Source organism: Lepidothrix coronata, unplaced genomic scaffold (genome assembly GCF_001604755.1).
Source record: "Lepidothrix coronata isolate B3197 unplaced genomic scaffold, Lepidothrix_coronata-1.0 Scaffold134, whole genome shotgun sequence".
In the NCBI taxonomy this organism is placed as follows: Eukaryota; Metazoa; Chordata; class Aves; order Passeriformes; family Pipridae; genus Lepidothrix; species Lepidothrix coronata.
Genome location: NW_016690314.1, coordinates 401,935 through 421,273, shown reverse-complemented (window position 1 = coordinate 421,273; position 19,339 = coordinate 401,935). Strand labels below are relative to the sequence as shown.

The following is a 19,339-nucleotide window of genomic DNA, read 5'->3' as shown; positions in this document are numbered from 1 at the left end:
AACTGTGAGGAACCTCCAGAAGAGAACTCTGTGGTTGGCTCCTTGTGCTCACCCCCTGTACGTGTTGTCTCATTGCCTCTGAAAAATTAAGACAATATGTAACTCATCTGCTGTTTGGCACAAAGAATGTTTCAAGCACAATCGAGTTCACTGAGTGGGCAGGCAGAGAGACATGAAAGACTGAAGTTTGATGGCTATACAAAGTTTGAGGAGACTGAAGATGTCTGTTACCCAGCATATGAGGTTGGGTGTTGGCTTCAGCTCTGAACCTCCCATCAGTGCCCTGGTCCAGCAGCATTCTCAGCACCAGTGCAGAACAACTCCAGTCCAGGACGACTCCAGTCCAGGACAGATGGACTAGGTTACTTATTAGGTGTTACCAATGAAGTTGGCATGACTCAAACCACGCACAAAGCCAGGCACAAAGGAGATGGTACAACTGGTAACCCGCCATCGGGGACAGTGTTTCACGGTGGTGGTCAAAACTCTGCAGCCAAATCTTGAACAGAAAGAGAGGTGGCTGGAACATGTGGAAGAAGAGTTGGTGACATCGCCTTCTGCAGCCTCCCACAGGGACTAGTGGTTATGGGGGTGATGGATCTCCACTGGGGACTGGCTGGTATCATGGACCCACATTCCCCTTGTGAGAATGGGGCTGGGACACCCCTCTGTCACTGAGGGATCACACACACCACACCTGTCCAGCCCAGCCACCATCTGCAGCCCCCAAACCCACAGTCCTGGGGTGTGAACCACACACATCCCTCTTGTTAGTGGGGGATGGAAAAGAGAGCAGAGCCTTGCAAGTAGAGCTGCTGCCTGGTTTGATCCTCCCCAAATGAAAGGTGAGGTGCAGAGCTACCTCTTTATATGTGACCATGAGCCATGGTTTCCAACAATGACAGGGAGGGCCAGAAACAGGTGTCACCTTAACACCTTCCCAGGAAAGCCAATTACCCCTGGATGATTATGATTAATAATTCTCTAAACCCTAATCGCGCTGACACTGGTGTCCAGGGCTTACCCCGGGGGCACTTTATAAGAGGTGCCCTGTGGAGGGGAGTGTAGCCGCTTCTCCTGGGGGTGACAGTGAAGGCTGAGAGGTGGCGGGAGCTCCACTTCAGAGTCGATCCCCCTGTGCACAAAAGAACCCCCTAAGTAAGAGCGAAAGGCACCTCACGAACCACAACCATGAATGGGACAGAAGGCCAAGACTTCTACGTGCCCATGTCCAACAAGACCGGGGTGGTGCGGAGTCCCTTTGAGTACCCCCAGTACTACCTGGCTGAGCCCTGGAAGTTCTCAGCACTAGCTGCCTACATGTTCATGCTGATCCTGCTTGGCTTCCCCATCAACTTCCTCACGCTCTACGTCACCATCCAGCATAAGAAGCTCCGGACACCTCTAAACTACATCCTTCTGAACCTGGCGGTCGCTGACCTCTTCATGGTCTTTGGAGGCTTCACGACCACCATGTACACCTCGATGAACGGGTACTTTGTCTTTGGAGTAACAGGGTGTTACATTGAAGGCTTCTTTGCCACACTGGGAGGTAAGTTTTCCAAATATTCAGAAGTCTCCCGCCAGGAATTGCCCCAGATTTTAGGAGTGGGAGGAAAGACACACAGATGATCTTGGAAGAATATGGTACCTGGAAGGTCTGCTGCTGCTGTGGGTCAAGGCCATTGCCATGTTTCTGGGTGGGAGGCAAAGAAAGTGACAAATGACACTTGTTTTTTTAACCTTCTTTTGGGAGCCAGTATCAGTTCTCAGTATCCTGAGAACCACAGTGCAGCAATGAAAAGCTGCCAGTAGCAGATTTTGCAGTTGTTGGATTTGCACATCTCCTTGGCTCACTTTCTGAGTCAAGAGATGACAGTTTTGTTCCTCCTGTTTTGCGAGTCTGTTCCTCCAGTTTCACGAGCACTGGTGTGGTGCACAGTGGTGCAGGCAAGCAGAGCTGGCTCTCCTCCCCATGCCAGCCAGGCTTGGACCCAAACAGATGTTAAACAAAAATTGTGTGTATAAAAATGCTCTCCTCCATTTAGCTCAGTCTTCAGCCACAGCTACTGCTTTACTGGTTTGATCCTTGTGGCACAAGTTTCCAAGGAAGCTGTGGGTAGAAAGGGGAAATCCTGGGATGACAGGCACTCGCTGCATCTCAGAGTGTGGCAGTAGGCTTGCAGGTGCAGGTGCTGTCTGAGTTGAATGGTGACATCCAGCCATGGATCTCAAAACATAGCAGCAAAGTGGTTCCTGTGGGTAAGCAGTTCAGTGAGGAGGGGTCTTCTCACACTGTCCTATCGCATCTGCACTTGACCTTTGTTCATTTCTTTCCAAACCCTTGGTGGAGATTTAACAGCTGCCAGGAGTTGTCCTCAGGAACATCAGTCTGAGGAGGCTTCATGCTGCCATCACAGTATTTTTCTCTTCCTGTTGCAAAGTCCCTGTGTCCCTCTCTGTCCCCTCCCTGGTGCAGGTGAAATTGGTCTCTGGTCACTGGTGGTCCTGGCTATCGAAAGATACGTAGTGGTCTGCAAGCCCATGAGCAACTTCCGTTTCGGGGAGAACCACGCCATCATGGGTGTTGCCTTCTCCTGGATCATGGCCTTGGCATGTGCGGCTCCCCCGCTCTTCGGCTGGTCCAGGTAGGGGGGGGGGCCAGGCCCAGCACAGGGGGTGTGGGAGCCTGGCTGGCGGCTTGGCTGTGTCTTCCAGCCTATCTCCTCTGCTGGGCACTGACCTGCTGAGCTCACCTTGCAGGTACATCCCCGAGGGCATGCAGTGCTCATGTGGGATCGACTATTACACTCTGAAGCCAGAGGTCAACAACGAATCTTTCGTCATCTACATGTTTGTGGTTCACTTCATGATCCCGCTTGCAATCATTTTCTTCTGCTACGGGAACCTGGTTTGCACTGTCAAGGAGGTGGGTATCTGCCAGTGACAGTGGGCTGAGGGCCATCTCCATCCCCAGTGCTGGCAAAGGGCCCACACCAGGTTCCAGACTGGTGATGGGGAGGGCCTTCCAGGGGCCAAGCTGGCCCTCCATGAAGAGGGAAAGAGCAAATTCCAGATGCGCAGCTTGACTTCCATGAGCCCTCACCCCACATCCCTGCCGGCACAGCACACTCTGGCTCCATTACATTTCCATTTCCTTCCGTCCACAGGCTGCTGCCCAGCAGCAGGAGTCTGCCACCACCCAGAAGGCAGAAAAAGAAGTAACCCGCATGGTCATCATCATGGTCATTTCCTTCCTGATCTGCTGGGTCCCCTATGCCAGTGTCGCATTCTACATCTTCACCAACCAAGGATCAGACTTTGGGCCCATCTTCATGACCATCCCGGCGTTCTTCGCCAAGAGCTCCTCCATCTACAACCCTGTCATCTACATCGTAATGAACAAACAGGTAAGTGGCAGGGGGTGAGACAACTCCTTTTTTGTGTTTCAGTTTATAACACCTGGCAGAGAGTTACGGCATCTCAAGCTGCCAGTGGGCTGGAGGGGGGGTTGTTTCCAGGTGATCTCATCCTGGTACATGGGAGGGTGACTGTGCAGCTCAGCCTTGGCATTGCATAAATCTCACGAATGCAAGGCCATCCAGCCTGAAATGATGCAGGTGCTGCGTTGATGGAGGAGCCAGGGCTTTGGCAGGCAGGGCTGGCAGCAGCCAGTGGGGCAGGAGACTCCATTGGTGTGCTGCCTCCTGTGCTGTGGTGCTGGGGGCTTCCAAGCAGCTCTGCTGAACTTGGAGACAGCCCTGTAGGCAGAGCTGCCTGGTGTCCGCCTGCCTCACACTGGGCTTCCCTCTCTCCCAGTTCCGTAACTGCATGATCACAACCCTCTGCTGTGGCAAGAACCCGCTGGGAGATGAGGACACGTCTGCTGGCAAGACAGACACCTCCTCCGTCTCCACCAGCCAGGTCTCTCCTGCGTAGGCCCCACCTGGGCCAGTCCCTGGGGTGCACGAACTTAGTCCCACCGCTGTCACCACCTGCCCCTGCTTCGCCACGGCCAAGGCCCTGTGGGGCGGGCTCCTCTCTCCTGGCACTAGGAACCCTGGGAACAAGGCTGAAAATGTGTACACACGTTTTGTAATTAAAATGCAAACATTTAGCTCCTCTGGCGTATATCCGTGAGTTTCTGTTGACTTGCTGAGAGCCCGTGCCCCTGCTGTGAGTGCAGATCCTGGGGCGGACAGCCCTGCCATGCCAGGGCCGTGGCAGAGCTGCCCTCGCCTCCCTCTCCCCACCTTGACGCCCGGCCAGGGCACGTCCTGCCTCTGCTGCTGCCGGGGCCGCAGCTGGGGCCGCCTCCCGTCTCTGCTGCCGGAGATGAATCCTAGCCAGTGTCACACAGCCGCTCGGTCCTGCCGCGCTCCAGCTGCCCGGAGCAGGTTTGGCTGCGTCGAGGTGCCCCCGGCCCTGTCAGGTGCTACCAAATTCAGCCCTGCCCCACCTCCAGCCTGTCAGAAGCCCACGGAGGCGCTGCGTCCCCTCCGGGGGACAGCACAATACCGGTGCACGTGGGCCCTCCTGCGCTGCAGCGGAGAAGGTTGTGGATCCTGCCCAGCAGGCAGGAGCACGGAGGGCCCTGCCGGCACAGCACGGCACAGCACGGCACGGCACGGCACGGCACGGCACGGCATGGCACGGCACAGCACAGCATGGCACGTGGACAGAGCTTGCACCCTCAGCAGCAGCCGCGCTCCTCGTCCCCCAGCACTCTTTCCCACAGTCCCATCCGTCATCCTTAGGCATCTTTGGACCCCCTGGGCCAAGCCCCCAGCACACTCCCCCACACCCCTCTCCATTTCGGCTGCGGTCAGTTTGGCCTCGGCCCAAGAGGAGGTTTTGGGCAGCTCCTGTGCTGTTGAGGCTCGCCGGGTGCAGGGCTGAGCTCCTCCCGCGCCGCAGCAGGCAGGACCCAGCAGCATATGGCTCAGTGATGCCAACATATGTTCGAAGCACTACAAGATGGCATATTGCAATTGTAGCACTGTTCTTCATTTTTATTTTTAGCTCAGTTACACAAATAAGATGTTTTTCTTGCTGTTCAGTGTTATCAACATTTGAAACTATTTTTGTACATTATTATCCTCTCTGATTTCTAATCCTATGCAGCTTTGCAAGGACTAATAGGGAACGTATAGAGCCCATGCAAGTTAAACCCTTAATAAAGAGCAATTTGCAAGTACAATTCTCTCATTATTTTTTTTATCCATACTTCTGCATATTCAGTGAAATCTAAGGATTAGAGTTTTATGAATAATTCAGTGTTTAGGCTGATGTCTGATTCATGTACTTCAAATCTAGGAGGTGGTTTTGGAGGGAAGAGGAGGAAGGATTTAGTGTTTATTTGCTGTCCGTGAGGCTGTGCTCCAGAGGAGTGTGGCAATGCCTGGCACCACAGCTCACCTGCCCGTGCAGGACCAGCCCCAGCACACAGCCTGGCCCCGAGCCTGTGGGCTGTCACTCCTCACCGTGCCCAGCCCTACAGCTACTGCTGGTGGTGCTGGTGGCAAGCAAGGGTTTGGGACCTCCCTGCCAGCTCAGCTGGGTACCAGAGGCATCACAGAGCTGCCAGAGAGGTGATGGATGGATCCAGGTGGAAGATGGTGCCAGGCCCTGTCTCCTTCCAGTGTGCCCACTGTCCGCTTCCTGGGGAATTTGGAAATGGACTGGAAATGGAGCAGGGAGCAGGCTGGTGCTGCTGGTCTGGGGGGAACTGGGCATGTGGTGCTCCAGGCATTCAATCTCTCTCCCAGCTGCCAGACCTGCCTCCTGCTGCCACCTCAGCCAGGATCTGGCCCCCAGGCTCAAGTGGTGGGCACAGACCTTGATGAAGGTCTCTGTGGGCAGTAGTTTGCAGGTCCATTGCCATGGTGACAGGTCTGCTGAAGTGGCCAGGAGCCAATCCTGCCATACTGTAATCTTGGCTCGCAGCTTCCTCACCTTTCAGACAGACAATGCACACGGAAGCCCCGTGAGTCTCCTGTGTACAGAGGGAGGGATTGATGGGGCACTGGGGAGGAACACAGCAGTCCCCCAGGTGGGGACATTTGTGCTGTTCCTGCACCAAAGAACCTTCAGTGATTACTCAGGTGGCAGCAGAGAGGGGACGTGGAGGGGACATGGCTGTCCGTGTCTGGGGCTGGGAGTGCTCTCCCCCGAGCATGGTGGGATTCAGTGGGATTCAGTGGGCAGGGACGAATGGTCGTCCTGCTCATGAACATGATTATGGAGATAGTGGGGGGGAGTCACTTTGCTGATTAACCAAGCAGCTCTTCATTTTCCTCCTCTCCTTTGTGGGATTGTTTTTTCCCCTCCTTATCAGACCCCTGCTTCTCAGTGAAGCAAAGGGAAATAGCACATCCCACCAGCAGACTGGGAACAGGTCTGTGTGGGCCGCACACTGCAAGCTGGCTCCCCATGCACCCCACAGCAAATGCTATCAGCAAGCTGCCATCCCAGCACCCCAACACCCACCCAGCAGTGGGTAGGTACCTTTCCCCTGCCTGTTCAGGGCAATCATCCCACACACTCCCAGTCTCTCATCCCTCTCCAAACTATCTGCTCAGGTCTGCCCTGAGCCCCTCCAGCCCCACACAAAACTCTGGCAAAGGGCACTTGAATTCCCAGCTCCCACCTGGGGCGGAGACCAGAGCAATTAGCAGCTGCCAACCAGCTGCTATCCAGGCTGCTCATGAGATAAATTGCAGGGAGGTGAGCTGGGTCTAAGGAGCAGGGTCAGTGGTGTTGTGGGTGGAGCTGCCTGTGCCCAAGGCTGTGGGCTTGTGTGTTCTGCTATGGAGCCTCAAATGGGTAAGGGGTCTGCAAGCACTGCAGGGTCCTGCAGAGCTGGGTCTCTGGTGAGTCTCAGCTTGGGCTCTAGGGCTCACTTTGGGTTCTGGTGGGGCTGGGTCTCTGGGGCTTGGTTTGAGCTCTAGTGGCCACAGTCCCTGTGAGTCTGTAGGGATGAGTAGAGTTATGGCTGCTCAGCTTCTGGGGGCTTTGCAGCCCTTGGAGGTGTGAGTGTCTTGGGGTTGGACCCCAGTCTCAAATGGTGCCTCTTTCAGCCCAACTCACAGGTCCACTGGTCCTGGGCGGTGTGGCCCGGCGCCCTTCAACCCTGCAGATGGTCAAAGAGGCGCTGCAGGCCCAAGATGAGAAGAAGGGCGCCTCTGTCTTCACCATCAAGCAATTCATCCTGGCCAAGTACCCCATGGAGGATCCTATCCGGCTCAAGTACCTGCTGAAGCAGGCGCTGAGCAAGGGGCTGAGCTGTGGGGAGCTGGTACGGCCCCACAACTCCTCTGCTGTGGGGGCCACCGGCACCTTCATGGTGAGCAGGGGGCTGCCAAGGCAGCTGGGGGCTGAGGTGCTGCCTGGGCCCACTGACACCCTGCTTTCACCCCCAGTTAGCACCCAAGGAGCCACAGCACAAGCAGCATCTGGGCCAGGCAAATCCTGACAGAGGACAGGCCCTGAAGCCAGGACAGGAAGGGACCACCAAGGACCCCTGTGCCCCTGTGGCTGGTGCACAACGACGAGGTAAAGGGCTTCAGGGGCATGAGCCACCCCATGCTGCCTGGCCTCACCAGGACTCATCCACCACCCCATCTGCAGGTACCACGAAGCAGCAGCTGACAGCCATGAAGCAGAAGCCAAAAGCAAAGCCCATGGATGTGAGTAGGTGATGGCAGTGGGGCTGGGTGGCTCATGGCATGGCAGCACCCTGAGGTGCTCTCTTCCCTCTCCTCCAGGCCCAGCCACGAGCTGCAGTGAAGCCTGGGAGCGATGGAGCAAAGCCCCCACGAGCTGCCAACCACCCCCAGGCCCCTGGCACAGGGTGTTCAAGGCCCCCACGAGCTGCTGACCATCCCCAGGCACTTGGCAAAGGGTGCTCAAGGCCCTGTGGGGCTGAGGCTGCAGGAAGGAGCAAAAGCGACAGCTCTGTGGGTGCTGGGACAAAGGGGCCCCAAAAGGTCCCTGGGGGAAAGAGCAAGGGGAAGGTGCTCAAGGGGGCACAGCAGGGTCCCCCCAAGGCACAGAGGGGTCAAGGCCAGGCAAGGAAGCCCCGGGTGACCCCAGGAGCCAGGCAGGGGGAAGCCAGGCTGCAGAAGGCAGCATCCCCTGGAGAGGACAGAACAGCTCTGTCGGGGGACCCAGACAGTCTCACTTAGCCCTGCTTCAGCTGGCCCCAGGCCCTTAGGGTCTGGGCTGCTTTTAGTCCCCAGGACAGGTTTTAACTCTGTGTTTACTTCTGCTAATAAAGCTTCTTTACTCACCTCATAGAATGGCCTGACTGCTACCCTGGTTGTGGGCCCCTGCCCCTGGGCTCCCATTTCCCAGCCCTGGCCTCATACTGCATGGCATGGTAGTGAGTTGATACTGCAGGCAGCTGCCTCTCTGCCTGCCCTCATGGAGAGGTGCCCTGTCTGTCCCCGTGTCCCCAGCTGTGGTGCCAGGGGTATGCTGGGCTTTGGGGGCTGTGTGTGTCTGCAGGCTGGCAGTGATGGCCTGGGCAGGGGCCCTGGGACCCATGGGACACAGCATGGTGGCACCCCCGGGAATGGAGAAGCTCAGGCTTGGCCAGTACTGCTGGTGTGGACTGTGAGGTGTTGAGCCCTCTGCCCTCTTGGCTGCCCTTGTGCTGATGCCTGGCTGAGCTGGGATTATGAGAGCGCCAGGGTGGGAGGTCTGGGTGCATGCCATGGTCCCGAGCACTGGGGGGAGCTGCGTGTGCTCTAACTATAGTAAGAGAAAGATAGAGGTGTTTTAGGGCTCAAAAATGAGTTTGGAGTGCTTGCTGTAGCCCCCAGCATAGTTTGTGCTCTTGTTAGCTGTCTGTGGCACAGTTCCCACATCGAAACCTGTCTTGTGAGCTCCTGTGGGTCAGTGTATGACACTTTCATTTAATAGCCTCAAATGCCTGAATTTCTCTTGCTCTGCCCAGAGCAGAGCCCTTCTGAAGGTCAGGCTGATCGTGTAAAGGGTTACAGTCCTCCTGGGTGGGAGAAAATAAGTGGAAGTAAAACTCTTCCTAAAGAGGATTTCACTAATCTGCAGCTGGCCTTGCCAATGCCCTCCAAGGCTCCTGGCCTTGCTCTGGGGCTTAAGCAAGAGCTGAGCAAACTAACTTCTTTTTAAACTTCAGCCTTGGCTATGTTGATCCATCTTTAAGGGAGCTGGAACTCGTGTCCCTCCAGGGACAGGGTGGGGAATATGACAGCAGTAACTGAGCTGAGTTCACTGGATCCTCTGACAGTGGTGGCCTCACAGAGCCTCGCTCGCCCATGTGGCAATGTCCCAACAGGGCAGGGAAGGGGCTGTGTCCTCCCTCCTCACCATCTGCAGTGTGAAACGTGCAGCTCTCTTGCTTTGAGAGAGGCCAAGTCATTTAATGGCTGGATTTAGCTTTACTAAGAATCAACTTCCTAGCAGGAGAAAAAAAATCCCTCCAGTGTCTGGAAAGTGCAGCTTTTACTGGAGGAGATGGAAGAGCATGGATTTAGCAATGCCATGGTTATTAAGGCCCCTGGGCCAAGCTGGTGTCAGGGTGCTGAAGCTGCAGCCTGGTCTGACAGTGCAGGGAGGTGCTGGCTCCCCAGGGCTGGGGGGAGGCACTGTCCTGTGGGCTGGGCAGCTGGCAGAGGTGAGGGTGCCCGGCCCCAGCTGCTGCTGTGGGGCTGCTGGTGTTCACGTGTGCAGCACGGTGTCAGTCAGTTCGGGTGCCAGTCGTCCGCTCCCGCGCCTGTTCCAGCGGCAGCCGTGGCACCGGCTGTGGGAGTGCTGTGTGGCCACAGCGAGCTCTGCAGCTCAGAGAGGTACAAACCTGTCTCCTGCAGAAACAAGGGGGTTCTCACTGAGCTGCTGACCCTGCACATGGTGTGCCTCGTACATGCAAGGCTCGTCTGTGCAGGTGTCTTTCATGTGTGTACTCTGCACACACAGGGGCAGGAACTGCACTCCACAGGTTCAGCACCTTGTTTTATTACAAAGATAGGCTTTGCCAGGAATTTGCCACTTCCACTACACAGCAGGTAAGGGCACTACATCCACAACACGTGCCGAAGTTGGAAAACATGTTACAAAGGGCTCAGGGGTTCAAGGCAATACAACACTACAAACCCTTGAGCTTTTGCTCTGTTAAAGTTGTTCCTTTACATGGCTGTAGCAAATACTTCTTTTTTTTATTTTTTTTTTTCTTTGATAAAAATTAAATAATAAAGCAATAGCCTCAATACACAGCCCAGTCACAGCACCTGGAGGCAAACCTTACTTGCTCGACTCACTTGTTTCCTTTCCCTGTAACAAACAACATGGGGCTACAGCTCCATGGCCCTTTCCCTGCCTCCAACCAAACTCAACATTCTCTGCTACCTTGCTCTTTCTTGCCCTTGCCTTCCCTGTGCTGGGCCTGCCTAAATCTCTGTCAGCTATTCACAGTCTCTAACAGAAAAAAAAAAATTCAAGATTTTGGGAAATCACTTTCAAAATAAAATGTAGCCCAGCTACATTCTTAAGAGTTTATATTCTGAAGCCACATCCTCAGCAAAGACATTGAGACCTCTGCAGTGTAAGTACTTTTTCTGTAGTTCTCTTTAAAAAACCCCCTCTGTTCTTCCCCTTTCCCTTCCCTCCCTTCCCCCCTTTTAACATACTGGATAAAGTCTATCATTTGTTTTAAAATAGATATCTATGTACACATACACAACTCCGATGTTGCGGTTTCTGACAAATGTGGCATTACTGGAAACAATGGAATGGAGGCCACCTGTCCATGGCAGAGAGTCACCCAGGAGTACTTCTGGTGAACAGTTATCTAATACCAGGCTGCATCATTGTCAGTTGAATGACTAACAAAGGCTCCCCTTACACCCTCCTGCAGTGAGGTAGTAACTTTTTTCTTTGTTTCTTTCCTATTTGGCAGTTTGAACCATGGCATCTGCGGAGGGTCAGCCCTGTGGGCAGGAGCCTTTTCCCATGCAGGAATGCTGGCTTCGAGCACATGGCGTTGGCTGTACCCAGCCTCTTCAGAGGGGCCCGTGTGACACTGGAGACCAGAGCAGTCACAGCTCCCCGGGCTGCAGGAAAGAGAAGGGGCCACCAAGCTGGGATGGGGTGTTGCCCCAGTGCAAATGCCACAGGGCGGCACTGCGGTTTCTGGTCTTGGATGAGATCCACTGGTCTGCCAGTGGGACCTTCTCACTGACCCTGGCCTAAGCCTGAACACTCTCTACCTTAGTCTGCAGCTCGGGATGCCATAGCTGCTCTGCTGGCCTGTGTCAGGGCTGGGCTGCCAGGGGATGGGTCCAGTCCCGCTGCCTTTAAGGTCTGAAAACAGGCTGGTAACACAGCCAAGCCCCCCTCTCTTGGCTGCTCTCAGGTATCAGCCACGGGGGCTGGGCCTGAAGCAAGCAGAACAAGCTGCTTTAGGAGACACCTCTGCAGCACTGACCTTGTGTTTGGTGATGGCCACGGGGAAAGGCAGAGAAAAGGGAGGATGCTACCTGGTGTTTGCCCTGTGTGTGGCTCGAGGCCACTGTCAGAGGGCTGTCAGCAGGAGCTGGCCCTGTTGGCATGAAAGGCATTACTGGGGTCAAGGTGCCACAGACACGTGTTGAGCCAGTGCAGCGAGGCTGGGAGCAAGGGCCACGGTCCTTCCCTCACCCTCTGTCTGCATCTGGTCTAGACAGGACCATGCCTGCGACGAGCTGGTTGGGCAGTGGGATGTTTGCCTACCCACTGCACCTCCAGCTTGCTGTGTATGAGAGACAAGAACCCAGGGAAGGGGGAACAGCCCTTCCCATACCATCTTACATGGATTGCACTCCCTCTGGCACCCAAACAGCTGTCTCTGTTAGGGATAAAGTGCTTTCACCATGCCTTAGCTGCTTGGGAAGCAATTGCTTTGTCTCAGCCCCAAGTTCCTCATGTTGCCCAAGTCTCAGATGGAGGGGCAGTTATGTTTACACATACAGTACAAAAATTAAAAGGCACAAAAATACACAGAATGCAGCAGATAGTGAACAGCTGATAAGAGTCCCTGGTGTTCGAAAAACAAGGATGTTGGAGGGATGGAGTGGAAGGGAGCTCAGGTGTTGCTCTGATGGCCTATACTGTCTCTGCTTGTTACTCCCTGAGGTGACCCTTCTGCTTTGTGTCTGTTGTTCCAGCCTCTGCAGCCCCATCCCTTGTCCTGAGGAGCCACACGCCGGGATGCAGGGAGTGCTGACTGCTCGGGTGCTGACCAGAGGGAAGTGGTGAACTGACCTTGCCCCAGGTGTCACACCTCCATTTCTGGCTGGCAACAGCAAATAAATTATGGGTGCCACAGTGGATACCAGAGGAGTCTGAGCTGCTCTGAAAGGTGTCTTGTGGCCTCTTGTGATGTGAGGGAGCCCTTCGGCCATGGCCAGGACCACCCCCACCACAAGGCTGGTTTGAGGATGACCACGGTGTGCCTGCGGCTGAAGGCAGGTTCCCTGTGGCACTGTGCTGCAGGAAAGGTCACTTCCAGGGCTGCAGCTGGCCTAGGCTTCACTGCAGCACTCATAGATGTTGTCCTCCATGAGCGCAATCACTTGCTCGAATTTGTGCTGGAGCTGGGTGCGCTTTGTTGTGGGGTTGGCATCCAGGGCAGCCACGATCTGTGGGTGACATGGGCAGGTGGGTGGATAAGGCAGTGTAGGGGTGCCCACCTGCCAGCCCAGTTCCCGCCGTCAGCCCTGTGGAGCCCAAATCCCAGCCATAGCTGGAAAGCCCACCCTGCCCTCCAGCCCCTGCACAGCTGCTGTCCTTGGGCACAGCTGGGTCCTTGGCCAGGGCTGGGAGAGGAGGAGAATGTGGCAGAAATGCTCTGCAATAATGGAACTGAGGGTGCAGCACCAGCCTGTGGGGTGCAGGGGGGCAGGAGCCAGCCAGGGCCACTGCCTTGGTGGGGGTGGTGGGTGCATATTATTTTGGGGGTGGGTGGATTGTATCTGCATGTTCTGCCCTCTTGAAAGCACCTACACATCAGGCAGCCCCGCTTCAGTGCGGCCCAGTCGAACACCATTAAGACCAGCTGGTAATAGCTGGCCTTCTCTTCCAAGAAGTTGCCAGCCAAGGGACACAGAGCAAGTGCATCTGCATGTGCATCTACTACATATGTGCTGGGACTATGGAAACCCTGATAATCCCTGTTCTGTGGGACTGCATGCAAGTGTCTGATTATGGAGTTACCACAGCAGGCATGCTGAGACCCGAGTGCCCTGAAACCCACTCACCTGGGAGCGGTATCTCTTGGCATATTTGTATATCTCAGCCATGGCAACATTGGTGTTGAACTCATTCCGGTATTTCTTTATAAAGACAGAAAAAAAGAGAGGATAATATTAACAGGATGCAGCATCTGAGTTTCAGCCCAGCCAGCCGGCAACAACTACATTAAAAGCAGGTTTTGCCTGGGTAATTTTATTTCTGTTGTGTTGGGGCAGCCAAATTCTTGCCTTTTTCCTTTAAGGAAGGTGCATTTGCTTATAACAGGACAGGTCTCCATCTTTTCAAAGCCAGCCTTAAATACCTGCTCTGGGTAGCACTGCTTACCCCTCCGTGCCCAAAGCCATTTCACAGGAGAGCAGCACATCAGCTGGGCTGCAGAATGTCGATGGAAAAATCCTGCTCAGTGCCTGAAGCTAGAACACCTTGGGGAGAAGGTCTGATTTTGAGGAATGCACGGTGCATCACTGGCAGAACTCTGATCCAGAGCGTGGTTGCCAGCTCCCGTGGCTGATACCAGGGCTGCCTGCCAGCGGCTGCCTGGGATTTGGGGCCGGCCCTGGCAGTTGTGCCCAGGGGCCAGCTGGCTGGGTGGCTGCAAGATTGCAGAGATCCTTGTCCAAACTTCCTGGCTTTTTGGCACTGAATTTCACGCTCAGCTCCCAGTGGTGCCAGAGCTAGTTAGGCTCAAGCGAACTCGTGGGTGTTTACTGCAGCTCTGGCAGTAATTGAAGATGCTTGGAATTAGGTCAGATGAAGTTTATGTGTAGAAGTTTGAGGCAAAATATTCTTTCTTGTGTGCTCCTTCGAGCATCCAAGCAGTAGCTGACTGCAGCCTACCTGCATTCCCTGCTGCTCCCAGATGCCAGTAGGACACCAAGCCTGCAGACCCAACCCCATCCCCTCCATCCACTTACCCGTGACTCCTCTGCGAGGTGGGCGTTCATCTCCTGCTCACTCAGTGGCGACATGTCATGGATTTGCTTGTAGTATCGCTGCACTATCTTCCTGTACTCGGGGATCTCCTTGGCATACAGCAGTTTGTTGGTCGGGGAGTCCTAGAGTGAGGGTGAGAGACCAAAATCAGGCCCCGTGTTGTTCCTGGCTGAAAACTTTATCCTGGTTGCTTGACCAAGGTGCTGACTGTCCATCAGACAGGGACCTCAGCTACAGCTAGGTACGGGGAGCAGTTTTGCCTTTGGTCCTGGCTGTCACCAGACAGGACTGCAGGGGAATGGCACCAAGGCACCAAACAGCTTATGGCCTCAAATACATCAAGGATCTGCAGATGGGCACCATGTGCCTGCGGAGCTGCAGCACCATCCTGCTGCCCTTCATCCTAGCATGAGCTGAACATCTGTCAGCTCAATGCCAGAGAAGGTGGTTGGTGGGGATGTGTTTTAAGTTGCACTAAGAGCAGGCTAAAACCAGGCCCAGGGTCAGGCAGGGTGGCTTGCTGTCAGGTGATGCTCTGCAGGTGAGGTAGCAGCCCTGCTCTAGATCAAACACTTGTGCTCCATGGCACTGCGTGTGGAAACTGGCAACAAGGCAAGGGCTTCTGCATGCAGTTGCTGGGGTCTCTTGAGCAGCCAGCCTGATTTAAACTGAAGAACAAAGCTATCTTACAAGCTGAACTTTGTCAGTTGAAATGGTGCTCTTGGATTTTTCATGTAGCTTTGATTTATTTTGCATTGGCTAACCCAGCCTGCCTGGCCTAAATTGAGTGTACGTAAAATAATTAACAGAGAATACTGAATACTCTTGATTAATGTCAGCTTGGACACAGCAGCCTTAACCTCCCAGCCACACAACCGGGTTGTACCAGTGGAGGCACAACCCTGCTGCTCTCCTTGCAAACACAGTATGAATGATTTTAACCTCAAGGCAATCCTGCCCTGCTGATATCATTACCCTGGGAATGAACTTGGCTGACTGGCCTAGTGTTGGATCCCCAAGGGGAAGTGCCCCAGGCTCTGGGACATTGAGGGGTGTGAGATCACTGTGTCCTGCCACCCTGACACTGGTGTGTGGGACTGCTCTCCAGTGCTCTGACAGGGGGAGAGGGGACCTGCTGAGGAGATGGTGCGGGGGGCTCTGGCTGCAGGCAGCATCCTCAGCTCTGTCAGGCAGGAATAGGGGAGCCCGGGGTGAATGCAATCTGCTGCTGCAATCTGTAGCATGGCTAATGCTGTGGGGGAAATGGGAAACGGGCACCAGGCTGTGGCACCAGATCTCACAGCAGTTTATTTTCAAACCCAATGACAAGGCATTACGGGAATATGGCCAACTCACAGAACTTGCTCACAGCATTATTTTTTTTCCCTTGGAAGCACAAAGGAAACCCATGCTGCCTTTTTTTAAGTTATTTTTTAATTTGTGTCTGATTTGTCTGTAATATGAAGAGATGGGCACCGGTTTATTAACCGCTTGTGCACCACAGATGTACAGACTGAGTCTGCTCTCACTTTTGTAGTACTGAGAGCAATGTGCTGAAACCAAGGGAAGAATCCAGCCTGGAAAACGCTGTGATACATTGCGTGTACATGCAAGCTGATTTTTAGGCTGAGGATTTATTCTTCCCACATTACTCAACAATTCCTTCACTTATGCTATTGTATTCCTGAAAAATGTTTCCATCTGCTGTCTGACTCCAGCTGACCCCTCTTCCCCTCATCTGCTGCTTGACAAGGACAAATTGTAGGTGTTTCATAATACATGCAAAAAAAAGACCAAAACCCAAACAAACAAAAAATCAAGCACTCATTAGATCTTCCTCCAGCATTAACCTCTCCCAGCAAAGGTTTCCTGCAGCTCTGGGGCTGGGGGCACAGCGCCCACCCCCACCCCCTCGGCGCAGCGTCCCCCCCATCCCACTCTGCCGCCGACAGCGATTTACAGCGTTTCTTAATGGAACTTACGTCAGGAAGTTTCAAATGTCAACACCGCGCTCAGCCAAGGCCGCGGGGAACAGAGAACAGAGAACATGCCGTGGGTCGTCCTGCCGCTGGCTGGCCCCGCAGGACCATGTGCAGGGCCTGAGGGTGGGAGGGGGGACCTGGTCTGTGCAGCCTCGCGTTTCTCAGCTCCCCCGGTGGCGTGTCGAGCCCGCCGGGCTCCGACACCATGCCGGGGATGGCCAGTGTGGGATGGAGGCGCTGCACCGGAGAGCAGCAACTGCGGCAGTGCTTGCTGAGTGCCTTCCATGTGCTGATGGATGGTGTCACCGGGATGGCCCCGGGCAGCCCCACACCGCCAGGTGAGCCAGACCTGCTCTGTGCTGCCTGGGCAGGCACAGCCCGTGTTCCTGGAGGATTGGGTCAACTCCTGGGCTTCCCGCAGCTCTCCCAGGTGAGAGGCTGTGCAGAAACCACCAACAGCAAAGACTGAAGCTTCACCTGGAGCTACATCATTTTCCATCCTGTCACTAGGAGCTTACGTTGTCCCTCAGCTGCTTTACGGGATCATTATGCTGATGGTGACCCCTAAACCAGCCCTGACAGGGAATTGGGCTCCCCTGCGGGGTCTGCCCATGCCCCGTGCTGGTGCCCCGGGCAGAGCTGACTCCCACCTGTGCTCACCTTCCCAACTTACGCCCCTGCCCGAGACAACAGCAGAAATGTTTGCCTGCTCCAGCAGCAGCTCAGCTGGGTCAGGAAGCATTTTAGACACAGTGCCGAGTCAGCGGGTGCTCTCCCACAGCTGCAGGAGAGCTCATAGAGCCGATGGGTGAACCTAAGTGCACAGCCCAGCAGCTGGTCTTCCCTGACTCTCAGAGCCCCCTGGCCTGAGGCCCTGCCCTGTGTCAACCCTGCCTGTGACTGTGTGTCCCTGCTCTCTGGCCATTGTTTGTGACAAAGGAGGTGCGGATTTCTAGCTCAAGCCTGAACGAAGGGGTAGGGAAGGAGAGGAGAACGCATCCCTGGAGACAGCCAAAACTCAGCTGCGTGAGCCCAAGCAATGGCTCCAGGCAGCCCTGCTGTGGGGAGGCCAGGCTGGTGACCTCTGCCAGTCCCTGCCCACCCGGACTGGTCCGTTCTGTGGCTGCCCAAGCAGGAGCTTGGTATCCTCACCAGACAGTACCTTGCCCAACTGCAGGTCGGAGAGGGAGCAGGCGTCGATGAAGGCCTGGGCGATCACAGACAGGCAGGCATCGATGTGGTCTGTTTTGTCAATGTCAAAGACAAACTGGGGGTTTTTCAGGATGTTGACCCAAAACCTCAGCGGTAGGCTGCAAAGAGAAGGATCCAGGAACATACACCAGGTGAATTTTTGTGTTTCAGAGGGATAGGGGAGGAAATGCAGGAAAGATGATGATAGAAAGTGAGTAGCAGAGAGAAAAAACTGAGGAGAGAGATTCTACTATTTAATAACCCCAGTACAGATTCGATCCCTGCCTCGACAGAGGGGCAGGAATGCGCCTTCACCCCAGAGACATTTCTACAGGCTGGAGGATCCAGCACAGACAGGCAACTGCACGTAGAGCCTCCTCTGGGCACACATTTGGACCTGCAGCTCCCGAGGCAGCTGTGGGCCTGGAGACGCACCGGCTGCATGGAGCTGTTGAGTCAGGCTTCCCCCTTTCTGGTGTCACTGGCTTTTCCCTCTTCCCTGACAGTAACCATCATCTGATTCTGATGGTGAGCCTGGCCCCGTGAAATGCATTTCATATGTCTTTTTTTTCTGCTCTCTCATAATTTTCTTCTCCAATTACTTCACTTCACTGCTCATCTGACCACAACACAGTTTCAGTCTATTGCTTGCCCTTCCTACTGTCCCTCTGTGGCAGCTGAGGAGCAAAATCTTTGCTCTACAGGCCTAATGAAGGTAGCAAAGGGCAGGCAGATCTGTAGCCCAATGGTTGTGCCTGCATGCCTGCTTTCCCAGTCAAATTTGGTTTCAATTTTCACACACTGTGCTGGAAACAGTTACTGTCCCCACAGCCTGAGAAGCTCTAAGCCTTTCCTTGATGCTCCCTCCCAGCTCCCTGCTCTTCCTGCTTAAAATCTCTGCTTTCTTTCCTGCTTTATTTCTCCTTCACTTTGGGTCCCCCACCCAAATCCCACTGCTCATCACATCCCTCAGCACCACTCTGGCTGGTCCCAGTGCTGCAGTGCCCACCAGCATGACACTGTCACAGCATCAGCTCCCAGAGTCCCGTGGTAAGTCAGAGAGAAGTCAGGAAAATTGCCCTGGAGGGCTGAAAAGCCAGAAAGCAAATGAAAAGGAGCCAAATATGCTGTTTTTAAAACATCCATGACTCAGTCTCAGATCTCCAGTGCTTGGAGCTAACACCACTGCTGTCTCCTGTCATCCTGTTTCTCCTTTCATTATTTTTGTTAGTGTGCCAGTTCCTTCTGCCCTTTATCTGTCCATGCCTCCTCTTCCAGCTCGCTGTTCCCATGAGCCCCATTTTTTGTTTAAAGCTCTCCAAGCCTGTCTTTGGCCTCATCTTTTGCTGCCACCTCTGCCACCCTCCCTGTTTTCCAAATCCCTCTTCTACTTTTAGCAACCTAATGATTGATCTGGGACACCAGGGCTTTGCAGCTGCTGCTCCTGAGAGATGGAAGGAAGAAAAGAAAGACTTCTTCTTCCAAACCTGTTGGTCTTCCAGATGTGCAGAGTGTCAGGGTCTGTGATCCCTCTCTTCTCTGCTTGCTCCTCTAGGAAGTCAAAGAAATACTTCACAGCCACAGGCGGTTTATCATCTCGGATACTGAGAATGGCTTTGAACAAGTCATCCAGGAACTTCTGGAGTGTGCCCTGCAGGACAAGGACATACTGGAGCCCGGGGAGAGCATTTGAGCCCAGGAGAATAGCAGAGGGGCTGTGACTGCTGTGCACAAGGGGAAACACTTTGCTGCCAGTTGAATAAATCAGAAGAGAAAGTGGATGCCAAAGCAGGGAGGGAAAGGTTTGTTTGTGCATAGTGATATAATTAACTTGCATTTGGGTTTAATTTCTTCTGGCATTGAGATTTTCTTTTTTACTGCTGGGATCTCACATCTGTGGTTGTTCTGCACAGCACACACAAAGAAGACTAGAGACTGCTGGCCGTCCTTGTGATCTCTGCTCC

General features: G+C 54.4%; 3 protein-coding genes across 6 annotated transcripts in view; 2 read left to right on the top strand and 1 right to left on the bottom strand.

Annotated features, from left to right (window-relative positions):
• The first annotated feature begins 1,087 nt into the window (after positions 1-1,087).
• RHO (rhodopsin) lies at positions 1,088-4,128 on the top strand. Its single transcript, XM_017827045.1, has 5 exons — positions 1,088-1,552; positions 2,480-2,648; positions 2,764-2,929; positions 3,171-3,410; positions 3,820-4,128. Exons 1-5 carry the CDS (start codon positions 1,192-1,194, stop codon positions 3,937-3,939), a joined length of 1,056 nt encoding a protein of 351 aa, XP_017682534.1. The 5' UTR covers positions 1,088-1,191; the 3' UTR covers positions 3,940-4,128.
• Positions 4,129-6,625: 2,497 nt separating this feature from the next.
• On the top strand, positions 6,626-8,565 carry LOC108503249 (histone H1oo). 4 transcript variants are annotated; one of them, XM_017827050.1, is made up of 4 exons: positions 6,626-6,825; positions 7,080-7,345; positions 7,422-7,688; positions 7,767-8,565. In XM_017827050.1, the coding sequence occupies exons 1-4, from the start codon at positions 6,810-6,812 to the stop codon at positions 8,184-8,186; spliced, it is 969 nt and encodes a 322-aa protein (XP_017682539.1). In that variant the 5' UTR covers positions 6,626-6,809; the 3' UTR covers positions 8,187-8,565. The 4 variants fall into 4 exon arrangements, with proteins under 4 accessions (XP_017682539.1, XP_017682541.1, XP_017682540.1 ...); XM_017827052.1 differs by having other exon boundaries at positions 6,626-6,964; XM_017827051.1 differs by having other exon boundaries at positions 6,626-7,345; positions 7,422-7,554; positions 7,630-7,688.
• Positions 8,566-9,980: 1,415 nt separating this feature from the next.
• The window catches only part of PLXND1 (plexin D1), a 72,144-nt gene continuing 62,785 nt past the window's right edge, over positions 9,981-19,339 (bottom strand). The window contains exons 33-37 of the mRNA XM_017827039.1: positions 18,863-19,026; positions 17,347-17,494; positions 14,184-14,324; positions 13,275-13,349; positions 9,981-12,656 (exon numbers count right to left, since the gene is read on the bottom strand). Of these exons, the coding sequence (XP_017682528.1) occupies positions 12,540-12,656; positions 13,275-13,349; positions 14,184-14,324; positions 17,347-17,494; positions 18,863-19,026 (645 nt within the window). The 3' untranslated portion in view covers positions 9,981-12,539. The remainder of the gene's footprint in view (positions 12,657-13,274; positions 13,350-14,183; positions 14,325-17,346; positions 17,495-18,862; positions 19,027-19,339) is intronic.